The following is a 16,314-nucleotide window of genomic DNA, read 5'->3' on the forward strand; positions in this document are numbered from 1 at the left end:
AGAGTGTGTCAATAAGGGAATCTCCCTAATGTTTTCAAACGGCTGTTTATGAAGCACCCAGAGCAGCAGATTGAAATCCCACAGAGGCAGCGATGGTCAAACAGGAGGGGACACATGTCGAACCCCCTGAACAAACGTACTCACCAATGAATGAGTCGCCAAAGGTCGCTGAAAAAAAGACAGTCATAGCTGATATCTGCCCCTTAATGGCGCTTAATGCAAGTTTCTGATCCACTCATCGCTGCAAAAACAGCAGGATCCTGGAAACTGAATATGTACACAGATGCCACCGCATCGCCTCACTCATGGAGATGTAGGCCTTCCGCGTACAATGATAAATCTTCTGAGAAGAGGACTTCAGTGCCCTCAGCGTAGTGGAGATTACCAAATCCGACAGTCCTCGGTCCCCTAGCACCTAGTTTTCAACAGCCATGTTGTTAAAACCAGTGATGGTAAAGCAGGATGAAGTATTGGATCTTGCGACAGATGGTCTTCCCGCATCGGCAAACGCCAAGGAACATCCACCACCATTCTATGTCGGCATACCAAAGATGTCGAGACCAATCTGGTGCAATCACCGAAATTCCCTCGTGCTTCACTCTGCATAGCAGATAGGGTAGGAGTCCGAGCGGGGGGAGGCATAAATCAGCCGATAATGCCCCCATGGAGCCATCAAAGCGTCTGAAATGTCCGTACAGGGCTCTCTTGACCTGGCCACAAACCTCTGTACCTTCTGATTGAGTCGAGAGTCCAAGAGATCCACAACTGGTGTCCCCCACCTGGAAATGAGCCAAAATACATCTGGATGCAGCAAACATTCCCCCTGGTCCAGCAACTGACAACTTAGGTAGTCCGCCTGCCAGTTTTCTACACCTGGAATGTATACGGCCGACAGAGCCAGCAAGCACCGCTCTGCCCACTGCAGGATGTGAGCGACCTCCAGTGCTGCAGCCAAGCTCCTTGTCCCTCCTTGATGGTTGACATACGCCACCGCCATGGCGTTGTCTGACTGGATCCTGCCTGGACGCCCCTGCAGCCTCTGTGACCATGTGGAGAGGCACCGCCTGATAGCCCGAAGCTCCAGCACATTGATAGGCAGGCGTGATTCCTCTTGCATCCAGCAACCCTGGGCCGACTGTACGTCCCAAACTCCCCCCCAGCTGCTCAGGCTGGCATCCGTTGTGATCACAGTCCAATGAAGAGGAAGGAACGACTTCCCGGAACTAAGGGCCGGAGACCTCAGCCACCAAAGAAGGGAATTCCCTGACTAGCTGGCTCATCCAAACTTGACAATCCAGGGATGTCGGAGATCTGTCCCATTTGGACAGGATCTCTTTCTGCAAGACTCGAGTGTGGAATTGAGCATACAGTACTGCCTTCAAAGTGGCTACCATAAGACCCAGAACTCGCATGCAAAAACGGCACGACCACCTGCTGGACACCAATAACTTCACCGCAGCTTGAAGAGTCTGCAGCTTGCCTGAAGGGAGAAATACTCATCTCTGAGGAGTCCAGAATAAAGCCCAGGTACTCCAGGAGTCGGCACCAACACTGACTTCTGGAGGTTCAACATCCAACCAAACTCCTGGAGAGTCTGTATAGTGATCGCCACATCCTCCCTTAATTCTGAGGCGGAAGCTGCTCTCAGGAGGAAGTCGTCCAGGTAACCCACGATTGCGATCCCTCGTTGTCTTAGCAATGCCAGAATTGGAGCTAGCACCTTGGTGAAGACCCTTGGTGCCGTCGCTAGGCCAAAAAGGAGAGCTACAAATTGATAGTGCCCGTCCATGATCGCAAATCATAGAAACCTCTGATGCCCGACGCATATGAGGACATGCAAGTATGCGTCCTTGATGTCCACAGGCTGAGGGGCCCCCCCGCAAGACTCACCACCCTGACCCAGGTACTGCGCTGCCACCGTCCACTCTTCCCTGTGCCAGCCACAAGGTGTTCGGTATCAGTTTCGTGCTGCTCAGACTGAAGCAGCCACCCAGCACTAGAGTAAAACAAAACTGAGGCTACTAGAAAATGGCCACCAGCTGCCTGAGCAAAAAGCATCTGAGAGCGCTGTGAAAATAGCCGCCGAACTTCAAGAAAATGACCGTGGTTAAGAAACTGGCTACGGCTACAAGAAAATGGGCACGGCCACCGGAAAATGGCCGCGGTTCCCGAGGCGGCCAGACCCCACATGGCAACACATAGATACTCAAAAAATTTCCTAAAAACTGAGAAAACGAATGGACCAACAACCGCCCAGCGCAACCCCCTGCCAGGACCCAGAGACCCCCCAGAGGACCCCACCGGCCCGTTAACATGGGGAGGAGGGGAAGGGAGAGAAGAAAGGGAGAGGGAGAGGGAGAGACCCCCTAGGGAATGCCCAGCTGCTCCATCCTGCTGAGACAGGTGGAACCATACTTTCCCCTCCTGCAGGGACTGCTGGACGAATTGCACGGACAGACCCATCACCCGAGCAGTACGCGGTGGCTGTCAGTCATGGCACACTGTGGCACGGACAGCAGTAGCCCGGTCATATATGTGTGCCTCAGAGCATATAGGCCACCCCGGACCAGATGGGGCATGTCGTGGCTGACCCAGCGCGTAGCGAAGGTCTCGATGGCCAGGCTAGGAAGACTACCAGGATCTATATTATGGATTTATCGTACAGTACAGAACACAGGCTGAGCATTCATACGCTATGGGGCACCCTGAAGCAATAAAAAAGAGTGTACACGGAATTGTGCAAAAAGGCCCAAACAACAAAAGTCCAGCCTCAGAGAAACTTGCAGCCAAAAACTGCATCAGCAGAAGATTGTACATCCACATGGTAAAACGTCAAAACAGTATGAACAGAAGACCAGGTAGCAGCCATACATAACTGGGCTACAGAGACATGGTGCTGAAAAGCCCAGAAAACTTCCACCGATTTGGTGGAATAATAGCGTAAAAGCGCACAAGGAGATTTCTCTTTTAGAATGTAAGCTCCTGTGATCAGACTCCTTATCTATTATGCGATTGTGGACTTTGAAGCAGGGCATCCCTTGCAAGGTCCCAAGGACAGGACAAACAGGGAAAATGTCCATCTGATCACAGAATTAGCATTAAGGTATACTTTAATGGCTCTGACTACATGCAAGCATTGTAGAGAACTTTCCTTTGGATGCTTAGACTCATTGAGGTGGAATGCTGAAACCACCTTTGGGAGAAAATGTGGCATTTGGAGTAAGACAACCTTGTCATTGTTAAATATGAGGAAAGACACTTTACAGAAAATGGCCCCCAGCTCAAAAACACATTTAGCAAATAAGACAGCGGTCAAAAGGCTCTGCATGAGAGATCCTCCAGACAGGTTTAAATGGTGGTTTCGGCAGAGAGAACCAAGATGAGGACCCAAGGCAGCACAGGATGCTACAAGGGGGTCTTAATGCGAGGTCCACCTTAAAGAAACATTGTTACAAGGGAGAGTGAAGACAGAGGCCTTTGAAAAAGAATAGATAAGGCCGAGTTCTAACCATTGGGAGCAGACAATAGGCCAATGGGCACAGAAAGCACTGATGAGGTGGGTAAATGGGAACATGTAGATAGGCATCTTGGATGTCCATGGATACTATGTATTCCCTTTGTCTCACGGAGGCAATTACTGACCTTATATTGTGTTTTTTTTTTTTATAAATTCATTAAATTTGTTCCCAAAAATTTGCGTTTGAAATAACCACTGTGCGACATAAAAATATGAAACACCCACCATTTTATTCTCTAGAGTCTCTGCTTAAAAATGTATATAATATTTGGGGGTTCTAAGTAGTTTCTAGCAAAAAAAATAATATGTTTAAGCACTTCAGCCCTGGAAAGGATTTGCCCCCTTAAAGAGGAGCTGCACCTAAAAAAAAAAAAATATTAAAAGCCAGCAGCTACTAATATTGCAGCTGCTGACTTTTAATAAAATCACACTTACCTGTCCCAGGGTCCAGCGATGTCAGCGGCAGATGACGAGTGATCGCTCGTCTCGCTGCTGCCACCGCCGCCATCCTCTGTCAGGGAATGGGGAAGTGAAGCATGACGGCTTCACTGCCCGGTTCCCTACTGCGCATGCGTGAGTCGCGCTGCGCGTCTCTTATGGTCCCCTGCTGTGTCTCTGGGAACTGTGTGTTTCCCAGAACACAACGGGGGGCGTCTGCGGGGGTCTGGCCGGAAGTGGGTGCAGTTACCTGGATTATCCAGGTAACTGCACCCCCCCCCCCCTTAAATGTGCCGATTGTGGCACCGGAGGGGGGGAGGGATCAGATTAGCGGAACTTCCCCTTTAGGGTGAAGAACCGCTTTAATGACCAGGCCATTGTCAGCGATACGGCACTGCGTTGCTTTAACTGACAATTGTGTGCTAGTGCGTCGTTGTAGCAAAAACAAAAAACTGTGGGAGCGATTGGGCAGCCTCTCAACAGCTTCATGTCCAGTGACATACCAGGACGCTGCTTAATAGGAAAGGTGATATCTAGGTCATCACACAAAGCAATGACCATGGTAACAATGTTTCCAGCTGGCAATAGTATTCAGAGCAGCTAAAGAGCCACTGGATTATTTTTACACACAGAAGGGGGTGCAAACCCCCTCCCGCCGATGCCTTTAAGGGGCACTCCCGTGGAATCAAGGAGCCCAATAAAGATTCGTCCGGTGGCATCCTCTTCCTGAGACACAGTGGAAGGAACGAATGTCGTTCCTCACACTGTGTGATGTCAGAAACCTGAAGCGAAAAGGATTTTGTCACTTCCGGTTTCTGTCTGTTGTTTACCAGCCATTGCCAATTTAGGACTGAACTGATCCGAAGCTTTCAATGGCAGAGGAGGCATCTGAGGTTTAACCACTTCAGACCGGACCATTTTGCTGGTCAAAGACCAGACCACTTTTTGCGATTCGGCACTGCGTTGCTTTAACTGACAATTGCACGGTCATGCAACGCGGCTCCCAAACAAAATTGATGTCCTTTTTCCCCCACAAATAGAGCTTTCTTTTGGTGGTATTTGATCACCGCTGCGGTTTTTATTTTTTGCGCTATAAACAAAAATAGAGCGTCAATTTTGAAAAAAACTCATTTTTTACTTTTTGTTATAATAAATATCCCCCAAAAACATAAAAAAAAATTTTTTCCCTCAGTTTAGGCCGATACGTATACGTAATAACCGATTATTGATTGGTTTGTGCGTTTACAAAATAGGGGATAGTTTTATGGCATTTTTATTAATAATTTTTATTTTTTACTAGTAATAGCGGCGATCAGCGATTTTTATTGTGACTGCGACATTATGGCGGACACATCGGACATTTTTAACACATTTTTTGGGACCATTGTCATTTATACAACAATCACTGCTATATAAATGCAGTGATTCCTGTGTAAATGACACTGGCAGTAAAGGGGTTAACCAGTGGGTGGCAGTGTAGGGGTTAAGTGTTCCTAGGGGTGTGTTACTAACTGTTGGGGGCTGGGCTTTCATTTAGTGAACACTGATCTCTGCTCCAATCACATGGAGCAGAGATCAGCGTCACTAGTTGCTAAGCAGAACGGTGAGATGCTGTTTACAACGGCATCTCTCCGTTCAGCCGCCCCGTGAGACGATCGCGGGTATGCCCGCGGCGATAGAGTCCGTGGGACCCGTTACTGGACTCACGGGGGTCCCGACCAGCACACGAGCGGGCCGCCGGTGGCAAGCTCGCGATGGCAGGGCGGCATTAGAGATTGGATGCCAATATGCCTGCCCGTGCCATTCTGCCGATGTACATCGGCGTACGCTGGTCGGGAACTGGTTAATAGACGAAGTGGACCTGTCACTGCTTGTTAGCACAAGTGATAGCAATAAATTCGATCAAAAAAAGAAAGTCAAACAAAAAAAAAAGTTAATAAATAATTTTTTTTTTTGTTAAGTGCCCCCATCCGTCTGTTCACAATGAACGCATGTGTCGGTCCTGCACGCATATGCAAATGGAGCTTACATCACACACGTGAGGTATCGCCACGAACATCAGAGTGAGAACAATAATTCGACCTCCTGTGTAACCCTAAATTGGCAACCTGTAAAGGCTTTTAAAATCCCACCTATGGGGAATTTTAAGTACCGTAGATTGGCACTGTTCCACAGGCAGACACAATTTCAAAACGTGACTTGTTTGGTATCTATTTACTCGTCGTACCAGCTAAAAAAATGGGTATTATTTTGTGGAAAACCAGCAGCCGACCCCTATCACAACACAACAGCTCAGCGGGGCAGATCGTTGGACTAACCTTGCATGGTTAGTAACAGCGGCTCCAGACCGGAGCTGTCAGTTTTTTCTCTGGCAACCTGTGGGGTTGCATGAAATAAAACTGTAGTGTGTACCGGGCATTACGTTTCCAGGACATGCCATTATATACATTTTTAGATTGTCACCAACTTCATCACGCAGCCACTACGCAATATAAAGCTGTTGACTTGCTGTTGACAATATAAAGCTGTTGATACCCGCACAAACCCATCTAGAAAAATTCCTACTATTAATGAATAACGCCAAACTGATCACTTAGTTCTGCGCAACATTACTTTCTCCCAGACCAAATCAAAATCCCCCAATTCAACATGAGTGGCATAACTTGAGATCACAACAGATGGCGAAGGATTGGGAAGACTTTGAAAAGACTTAAGCAGCCCATACACTGAGCAAATTTCTTTCCTTCAACCATGTGATGTTTGACAGGGGAATTCCTCCCATCGAGCTATTGTATTCTCCTGGCAGGGGAAACCAGTGATTATTGCTAACAGCTATACTAGTTGCTAGAGATAATCGAATGCAAAATCCAGCAGGCTGGTTGTACCCAAGTTGATCGATCAACTTGGGACATTCAACCTGCCCATATATGGTTTGAATCTTGGCCGATTCCTACTGAATCGGCCAAGATTCGAACCGTAGATGGGTGGCCTTAGTGATACAACTCAAGATATACCATCAAACTACACCACTATTCGAAGGTCTGGATTAGGCACTCCCCAACTCTGTATCTGAGTCTGTGGTCAATAAGTAGATTTTTGTTTTATGCACTATGATCCTACCCCCCATAACCATTTTGGACAAAGGACAACTGCATTAAGCCTACCTAATCTCCAATACTCTAAGGCATGTTTTCCGGGGTTGATAGAGGAACTATCATTATATTTTATGCCAAAAAAATTCTTCTTAGCTGGAAGGAATCCTCTCCCCCACACTGAATGGAAAAATGTAATTAAAGAGGGATTCCACCAAAAAAAAAAATATTAAAAGCCAGCAGCTATAAATACTACAGCTGCTGACTTTTAATAAATGGACACTCACCTGTCCCGGGTTCCAGCGATGCCGGCAGCCGAGGCCGATCGATCGATCGCTCGGCCCTCGGCTGCTGCCGCCACCATTCTAGGTGAGGGAATCAGGAAGTGAAGCGAATCGGCTTCACTTCCTGGTTCCCTACTGCGCATGCGTGAGTAGCGCAGTGCAATAGGAATTCTCTGCGCTGTCACTGGGACCCGTGTGTGTCCCAGCAGACATCGCGGCAGGACAGGAAATGGCGTAGACTCCCACGGGAGTCTATGCCCGGAAGTGGGTGTAAATACCTGTCTTTGACAGGTATCTCCACCCCCCCTCCCCCCTGAAAGGTGCCAATTGTGACACCGGAGGGGGGGAGGGATCCGATCAGTGGAGGTTCCACTTTAGGGTGGAACCCCGCTTTAACTCTAATAGAGGCCATCCTCAGAGTTTTGCCACAAATTTGGCCTATGGTCTGTCACTGCTTACAACAAAGCCCTACACAGTACATACATTCTCACAGTATATTTTTTAAAGAGTTTATAGAGTTTTAAATGCGCCCCCAGTAGGCATTAGACCATACATAAAAGGAATCAATGTTTTTTGTGTTTATATGCTTGTGTGTATTTGACCGGATACTTCCATTTGTTGTTCATGAGTAGCTACAGGTTAACAAATCTCTTGTTCTCTTTGTATTGCTTTCTTTTGTGTGAAATCCCTGTTCCTGACAGTCCCTCTGCTTTTCTATTAAAAGCTGACTACACTAAGCAAGAGGGCACAGAGTGGTCAGTTCTCTATCTGTGCTGGAAACTCAGTGTGCTCTCCTCTAATGAGCAGACTTCTGTTCACACCCCGCCCCCCCCCCCTCCGACAGCCTGTCACTGGAAAGACTAGTGTGCTGCAGTTTCTCCTCCCTAACCTCTGTTCTCAGCAGCACAGAAAGGTTATGTGATCACTTATAAAAAGTGGAATAAAGGTATTTATGTTTTAATATCTATACACACATTTTTTACTGTTTCATTTCAATTCTATACTGAATGGGTTGTTTTCCAAGGTAAGGGTTTACATACAATTTAATTATTGCTCCTTCATACTGTGGAGCTTGCTAGAAGCTTACACACAAAGAAACCGAATTGGCCAAGGCAGTACAAAATAGCGGTTACTGTTAAGGTCATATGTACAGTCCAACAGATTGGAACCCCCAGTAATACTAAAGGTTTATTTTGAGGAGAGGAGAGTTCCAGATTCCACATAAATTTTTCTTTCAGGTCTGCGATCTGTCTGATAGCATGAGCAATTGAGTAATGAGACTTTTGACTGTACTTACCACATGTTGTTCAAAAAATCAAAACAAAAACCGCTTAAAATATTGATATATACAGTATAATAATTGACCGCAAACTTATTATGTAAGGATACTGGCCAAGGTATTCATCCGGCTCTGTATGGATTTCAAAATTCCCCTTTGTGATGTCATGTTTTCTTTTGTTGCCATTGCAATACTGTGAAAACACAAGAAGCACTTTAATATTCATACATATGAATTATTAAGTCAATTGAAGGAAAATGAGCAAATGTATGTTAGCTTGCAAATAATTTTAGTATTTACACAGTCAACATCTTCAAGAGAATTTTCTCCCCTCAGAGATGACTAGCCAAAAAAACTAATCCATGCCTGATTTAAATAAATACCCAACAAATATATGCAGCTGCTGGCAGGCTTCTCATCCTTCAGATAATTAAAGAATTTATACAGAATGTTTACAAACCTATTTAAATTACATTGACTACTTCAAACAAAAGGAGCTGAAGCTGTGCACATAAATTAGCTGTAAAATCTCCTGATTATGTGTGTCTGGATAGGAATTCACAACCATGCATTTACAAAGATAAAAACTTCAGTGAAATACAAACAGACATCGGGCCTATGATTCAATACACAAGGCAGGACACATAGCAAAGGTGCAAGTGCCATTTGTAGGCGGTGCAGGCAAACATTTTGTTAATGGAAAGAGATTGCAAACAAATTAATTGAACCTATAATGGGAAATTGAGGCTGCCATTGTTGCCCTCTGAAAATGTTTGTTGCCTGGCTGTTATGCTCACCCACTAGTTTCAATACTTCCTAAGTCACTTACATGGAACAAGTAGGCAGATCGAGGGAGCCAGAGAAATTTGATATTTGAATATTGATGAAATTACATTGGTATTAGAGCCAGGCAATCAGCATTTCCTGTAGTAGTGATCAGAAATTGCAGCTTTCAAACTATTACAGCAGGACGTTTTTTTTTTTTATAAAGCAGTTTCTCTGAAAGTGTACCACTAGCAGATCTCACTGTCAATGTTACACAATAGGGCAAAAAAGTAGGAGGACTGGGTGATGACATATTCCCTCCTTGTTTTAAGTTAATGTGGTCCAAAGTAGAATACAAATTATTGGTGAAATTCATTTTCAATGAAGATCGCACATGGCAAAGGATCTACGCATTCCAAGGTCTAGCAGGGGAATCTGCTCACTTTGCCAACAGCTACAAAGGGCAAGCACCAGGGCATGCATGTAGGTTTAAGCAGCAGATTGTTTGTGCCTATGAGTGCCATGGGCCATTTTAGAAAGTTTAGTATACTTATCGAGTCTGGAATAAAGGATGAAGTAGTTAGGAGACTAATGGATGGACGGCAAGTCATCACTTGACAATAGATATGACTGCGGTACCATGGCAGACAGGACTTGTAGTCCTCTATGGACTACAAGTGTGCTGATCAGCGCATTCAAAGCCCATAGACACTTCCTACAGCTCTGCAGCTAAAAGCCTATACAGAGGTATGGTCAGAGAGCAACAGGAAGTGTCTGCAGGAGCCTGACATTGGGTGCAATACTTTGCAGACTTCTATGAAAAAAATGTAATAAAATGCACTTTTTTCCTTGCAAAAATATGTGCATTTATTATTTTCTCATAAAAGGGAACTTGCATTTAAACTTTTCTTTGATCAATTCATCTTTAACAGTAAACATTTTAAAACAAAAGCCAAACTGTTACCACTCTGGCCTCCATTCACAAAAGCATCTTACATGCGGTATTCAGGTGCCTAAATATCGCATGTGAGCCTGAAACAATTCACCATACCATTTTTACTGTATTTCCCGAAAACTGGTGAAAACGCTCGCTAAATACCACATGAAAAGGTGTTAAATTCAAGGAAATACACAATTAAATGCGGTAAATAGTGGTGCAGCATGCGATAGTTAAGGAACCGACACCCACGGCATCCTTAACAACCAGTAAAAAAACATGGCTGTTAAGAAGCGGGCGGGCGCGTACAGTGCCTTGAAAAAGTATTCATACCCCTATAATTTTCCACATTTTGGCATGTTACAACCAAAAACGTAAATGTATTTTATTTGGATTTTATGTGATAGACCAACACAATGGGGCACATAATTGTGAAGTGGAAGGAAAATTATAAATGATTTTCACATTTTTTTACAAATAAATATGTGAAAAGTGTGACATGCATTTGTATTTAGCCCCCTTTGCTCCAATACCCCTAACTAAAATCTATTGGAACCAATTGCCTTCAGAAGTCACCTAATCAGTAAATAGAATCCAACCGTTTTTAATTTTTATCTCAGTATAAAACCCAGCTGTTCTGTAAAGCCCTTAGAGGTTCGTTAGAGAACCTTACTGAACCTTACTGAACAAATAGCATCATGAAGGCCAAGGAACATACCAGACAGGTATAAAGAAGGGTTAGGTTATAAAGAAAATATCCCAAGCTATGAACATTTTACAGAGCATTTTACAGAGCACTGTTCAATCCATCGTTCGAAAATGGAAAGAGTATGGCATAACTGCAAACCTACAAAGACATTGCCGTCCACCCAAACTAACAGGCCGGGCAAGGAGAACATTAATCAGAGAAGCAGCCAAAAGGCCCATGGTAACTCCTAAGGAGCTGCAGAGATCCACAGCTCAGGTGGGAGAATCTGTCCACAGGACAACTATTAGTCGTGCACGCCACAAATCTGGCCTTTATGGAAGAGTGGCAAGATGAAAGCCATAAGAAGTCCTGTTTGCAGTTTGCGAGAAGCCATGTGGGGGACACAGCAAACATGTTGAAGAAAGTGCTCTGGTCAGGTGAGACCAAAATTGAACTTTTTGGCCTAAAAGCAAAACTATGTGCAGTGTAAAGCTAACACTGCACATCACCCTGAACACCCCATCCCCACTGTCAAACATGGTGGTGGCAGCATCATGTTATGGGGATGTTTTTCTTTAGCAGGGAAAAGGAAGCTGGTCAGAGTTGATGGGAAGATGTATGGAGCCAACTACAGGGAAATCTTAGAAAAAAAAAAACCTGTAAGCCCTTGTACACACGGTCGGAAATTCCGTCGGAAAATGTCAGATCGGAACGTGTTGTCGGATAATCCGTCTGTGTGTGGGCTCTATCGGACTTTTTCAGTCGGAACGTCCGACCAACAAAGTTTGAGAGCTGGATATAAAATTTTCCGACAACATGATCCGATCGGACAAAGTCCGATCGTTTGTAGAGAATTCTGATCAAAGTGCCACGCATGCTCAGATAAAATTACGAGACCAAAGCTATTGGCTACTAGCCTAAACTTAGTCCCGTCATAACGAATGAACGTCATCACTTTCCGAGCGATCGGATTTTCCGACAACTTTGTCCGATCGTGTGTATGCAACACCAGTTTCGGACAAAATCCGTCGGAAAAAAGCAGACGGATTTTGTTGTCGGAATGTCCGACGGTGGGTACAAGGGCTTAGAGTCTGCAAGTTTTGAGAATGGGCGAAAAATTCACTCTCTAGATGTGCAAAGCTGGTAGACGTACCCAAAAAGACTTGCAGCTGTAATTGCAGCGAAACATGGTTCTACAAAATATTGACTTGGGGGGGCTGAATGCACGCCACACTTTTCACTCATTTGTAAAAAAAATTGAAAACCATTTACAATTTTCCTTTCACTTCACAATTAGTCCAACAAAAAATGGCACAGATCACAAAATCCCAATAAAATACATTTACCGTATATACTCGAGTATAGGCCGACCCGAATATAAGCCGAGGCACCTAATTTTACCACAAAAAATGGGTAAAACGTATTGACTCACCTATAAGCCTAGGGTAGAAAATGTAGCCTATCAGCACCCATGACATGCAGAAATGCCCATCAGGTACAGCCTACCTAGTAATGAGATGTCACGTTTTGTGTCAGAGCTGGATATGAATCGCCGTGCAGCCGCGGTAACAATGACCTGCCTCCTATGAAACACGGCACAATTATTCCTAGCATTGGAACAGTGTGACATCTATCACAAGAGGCAGTCTAGGAGGCAGGACATCATTACAGCGGCTGCACAGCGATTCAGATCTCTGACACACAGCATGGGGGGAGGGGGAAACTGACAGGGGCGCTGGGCGGATGCATGTGCGGCCCAGCCCTTTTCTGGCTCAATTTTTGGGACTTTTTTCCTTTAAGTGGGACATTCACTTTAGTTTAAGCTGGGGGGGGGGGGGGGGGGGTTGGGGGAACCACGTGGTTTTCTTCATTTTTCATTGCCGGCAATTTTTTTTGTTTACACCCTCGGTTTGCTGACTCGTCGGTCAAGGATGCGGCAGCTGCCCACTCCCTGACATTCAGCTATTTACTATTGGTTGTTTAACTCTGGCTATCACCCTGTTAAATTACCACAAGCTTTCACTACTAAAATACTGCATCACTTCATAAAATAGCGCATGCGCTATTTTAGTAGCATTTTTTTTTGTAAATGCCCAAAAAAATTTTTTTAAATGCTGAGCGTGATTTTACTGCATTTCTTAAAGTGGTAGATTCTGCTTTATGAATGAAGCTCTCTGTTTGGTTATTTTTAACCGGCTCATGTCTTTTTAAGGGGGCATAATGGCACCCCTGCACGAAACCCCATACTGGGTTCCATTTAAGGGGGTGCAAGCACCCCCTGCACAACGGCGGGTGCTGCCGGCCATGTGCGATCGCATGCACGAGAGCCAGCACGGGATTTGTGTGTGTAAACGCACAAATCGCCGTTCTGTTAGGGGAGAGGAGACATGTCGTTTGTTCCTACTAAGTAGGAATAACGATATGTCTCCTACCCTAGTCAGTCCTATCTCCATACAGTTAGAACAAACTGAGGGAACACACATTTAACCTCTTGATCACCCCTAGTGTTAACCCCTTCCCTGCCAGTGACATTTATACAGTAATCGGTGCATATTTACAGCACTGATCGAAGTATAAATGTCAATGGTCCCAAAAACGTGTCAAAAGTGTCCGATCTGTCCATCTCAATACCACTGAAAATCGCAGATCACCACCATTACTAGTATAAAAAAAAAAAAAAAAAAAAAGCCATAAATCTTTCTCATAGTTTGTAGATGCTATAACTTTTGCACAAACCAATCAATATACGTGTATTGCGATTGTACCAAAAATATGTAGAAGAGTACATATTTGCCTAAACTGATGAAGAATTTTTTTGTTAAAAAAAATTTGAGGATATTTATTATAGCAAAAAGTTTAAAAAAAAATCAAAATTGTCACTCTTTTTTTGTGTATAACGCAAATAATAAAAACCGCAGAGGTAATCAAATACCACCAAAAGAAAGTTATTTGTAGTACAGTGTCAAATTGTAAAAAAAAAAGTGCTCTGATTAGGAAGGGGGTAAAATCATCCAGGGCTGAAGTGGTTAAATGAATAAAACTGAAAAAATAGGATTATAGATTTAGAATAAAATGTAACTTTTAGAACCAAATAAAGCACAGGTATAAGGTATAATGCCAAAAGATTAACACTAAATGCTGTTTTTTGGTCTCATTTAACAGACTGGCATAGTATGATCCCTGAGAGTGGCAAGAATATACATTTAATAGTTAGGATCTTAGTATGTTGCTGTCTGCTGCTGAGGGCCATGCCAGGGCACTCTAATCAGATGGAAACAGAGCTGCCGTGTCAAGGATTGGCAATAATTGCAGCCAAGCTGTTCCTCTGTAATAAATGACCTAAATCAAATGTGTTCTTGACTCCTTTCACTAGCCAGCAGTTACTCTCACAGCAAATCTCTGCAGTGTCCCCGGACTCATTACAGCAGTTATCATTCTAGCTGAACAGGTCCGACTAGCTCAGATCCAGAGTACTGCTGGGTTATGTAAAGAGCACCCCAGAGACACAATTATAAAACCTCATTAGGAATATATCCTGGGAGTGAGTGCTTTTAACATCTGAAAAGCAGAGCTCGATAAGTAAGGCAGGCAAATGCTTGTAGCTTTCAAGCCTGTACATTAGGGAAGGACATAGCTTTACATTCTGTTAAAAAAGCAAAGTTTACATCAAAAAGGAATTACTGACGAAGGAGCCGTGTGCTGTGGAGTTTGGGGGATGTAACAGCATTGGGTAGCATACCTAATAAGAAAAGTGTTGCGTAGAGAGAACTCCCAATTGCACATTTAGAATGTTTGAGTACAAATTATCTCTACTATTTAGTATGATTATTGCATTGACATCTGGGTATCACAAAACTTTTACAGAAAATGATCTCCTTAGACACTCTATGTCTTCTGTAACAAATGCTAATAATTTGGTTGGGAATCTGTAAAATCAGAGACTAAGGAAAGGATATAATATATATTTTCTAAGTACTGTAAAACAGGTGCTTCAAGAAAAAAATAGTTGGTTTAGAACAAATCCCAAAAGACAATAAAATATAGTGCTAACAATCAAAATATATGTGCTCAAATAACCTGCAGCATAATAAGCTAAAAACATAAATAACACAATTTATATTTGAATATTAGTGACAATGTCCCCGATAAATTGCTACACTGAATATAAAGAGCCAGGTGCAGTGCCACAGGTAACACTTCAAAACAATGTGTGTCAATGACAGGTGTCACCAAGTTCAGCAAACACACTTACTGGAACTATAGGATCTAAAAATGCCTGGATGACAGACAGCTTTGACAGCCTGTAGTATCCAGCAACACCAGCTGAGCTCACAAACACATATAATGGAAGAGGACTATAAAAGGCACATCCAATAATGTAGTCGTTTAAACCCCCCCCCCCCCCAAAAAAAACAAGGTGGTTTATTAAAACGACACTCAAAAAAATACAAGATTGCTGCCACAGTACTTCCGGAGGATGTGACATCACCAAGCCCCAAGCAGTGTTAATTTCGTTGACTAAAATGACAAACATTTTAGTCAACAAAATTAATACTATTTTATTAGACTAAAATACAACTAAAAGGAAAACATGACTAAAATACAACTGAAACTAAAATGGCATTTTAGTCAAAAGTCTAAAAGGGACTAAAATTAAAATAGCATTTTAGTCAAAAGACTAAGACTAAAACTAAATTGAAATTTGACGTCAAAATTAACACTGGCCTTTAGTGCATGTTCATACCTCAATAACTTAAATAATAACATATGAGATTTTTCAATCCAGCAGTATATACAGTAATGAGTTTGGAATTGTAGAGAAATGTAACTGCATTACAATTTAATTACACCCATTCGATTTCAGGTGACTAAAATTAGTTTTAGTCGACTAATATGTACTGGAGATTTTAGTCTAAAAGGTAGGCCATTTTAGTCGACTAAAATGTACTGGAGATTTAGTCGACTAAATACGACAAAGTAAACCAATTGTAGTAAGAAGAGCCGGCAACACTGCAATCCTTGAAGTGTCGTTTATTGGTAAATCAGAGTGACAATAAAACATATGTACCAATAAACGACACTTCAAGGATTACAGTGTTGCCGGCTCTTCTTACTACTGTTGCATTGGAGTGTGTTGGGACACATTGAGCCTTGGCACCTGTGAGTGGACCTGGTGTATGGATTGAGTTGTCCCTGCAGAGAGCGCCGTTACCTTTCTTCTTTTCCAAAGTAAAACAATTGCAGAAGACTAAAATGGGACTAAAACAAAAATGCAATTTTAGTCCTAAGACTAAGACTAAAACTAAATTGAAAT

At 43.4% G+C, this 16,314-nt stretch overlaps 1 protein-coding gene across 2 annotated transcripts in view; it reads right to left on the reverse strand.

The window, feature by feature from the left end:
- GOSR1 (golgi SNAP receptor complex member 1) overlaps nt 1-16,314 on the reverse strand; it is a 182,803-nt gene that overhangs the window by 11,091 nt on the left and 155,398 nt on the right. For both annotated transcript variants that reach the window (XM_077480330.1, XM_077480329.1), the window contains exon 8: nt 8,721-8,803. In XM_077480330.1, the coding sequence (XP_077336456.1) occupies nt 8,721-8,803 (83 nt within the window). The remainder of the gene's footprint in view (nt 1-8,720; nt 8,804-16,314) is intronic.

The sequence above is a fragment of the Lithobates pipiens genome, unplaced genomic scaffold, assembly GCF_037356315.1.
Source record: "Lithobates pipiens isolate NorthernLeopardFrog02 unplaced genomic scaffold, aLitPip1_a1.2 Scaffold_16, whole genome shotgun sequence".
Lineage (NCBI taxonomy): Eukaryota > Metazoa > Chordata > Amphibia > Anura > Ranidae > Lithobates > Lithobates pipiens.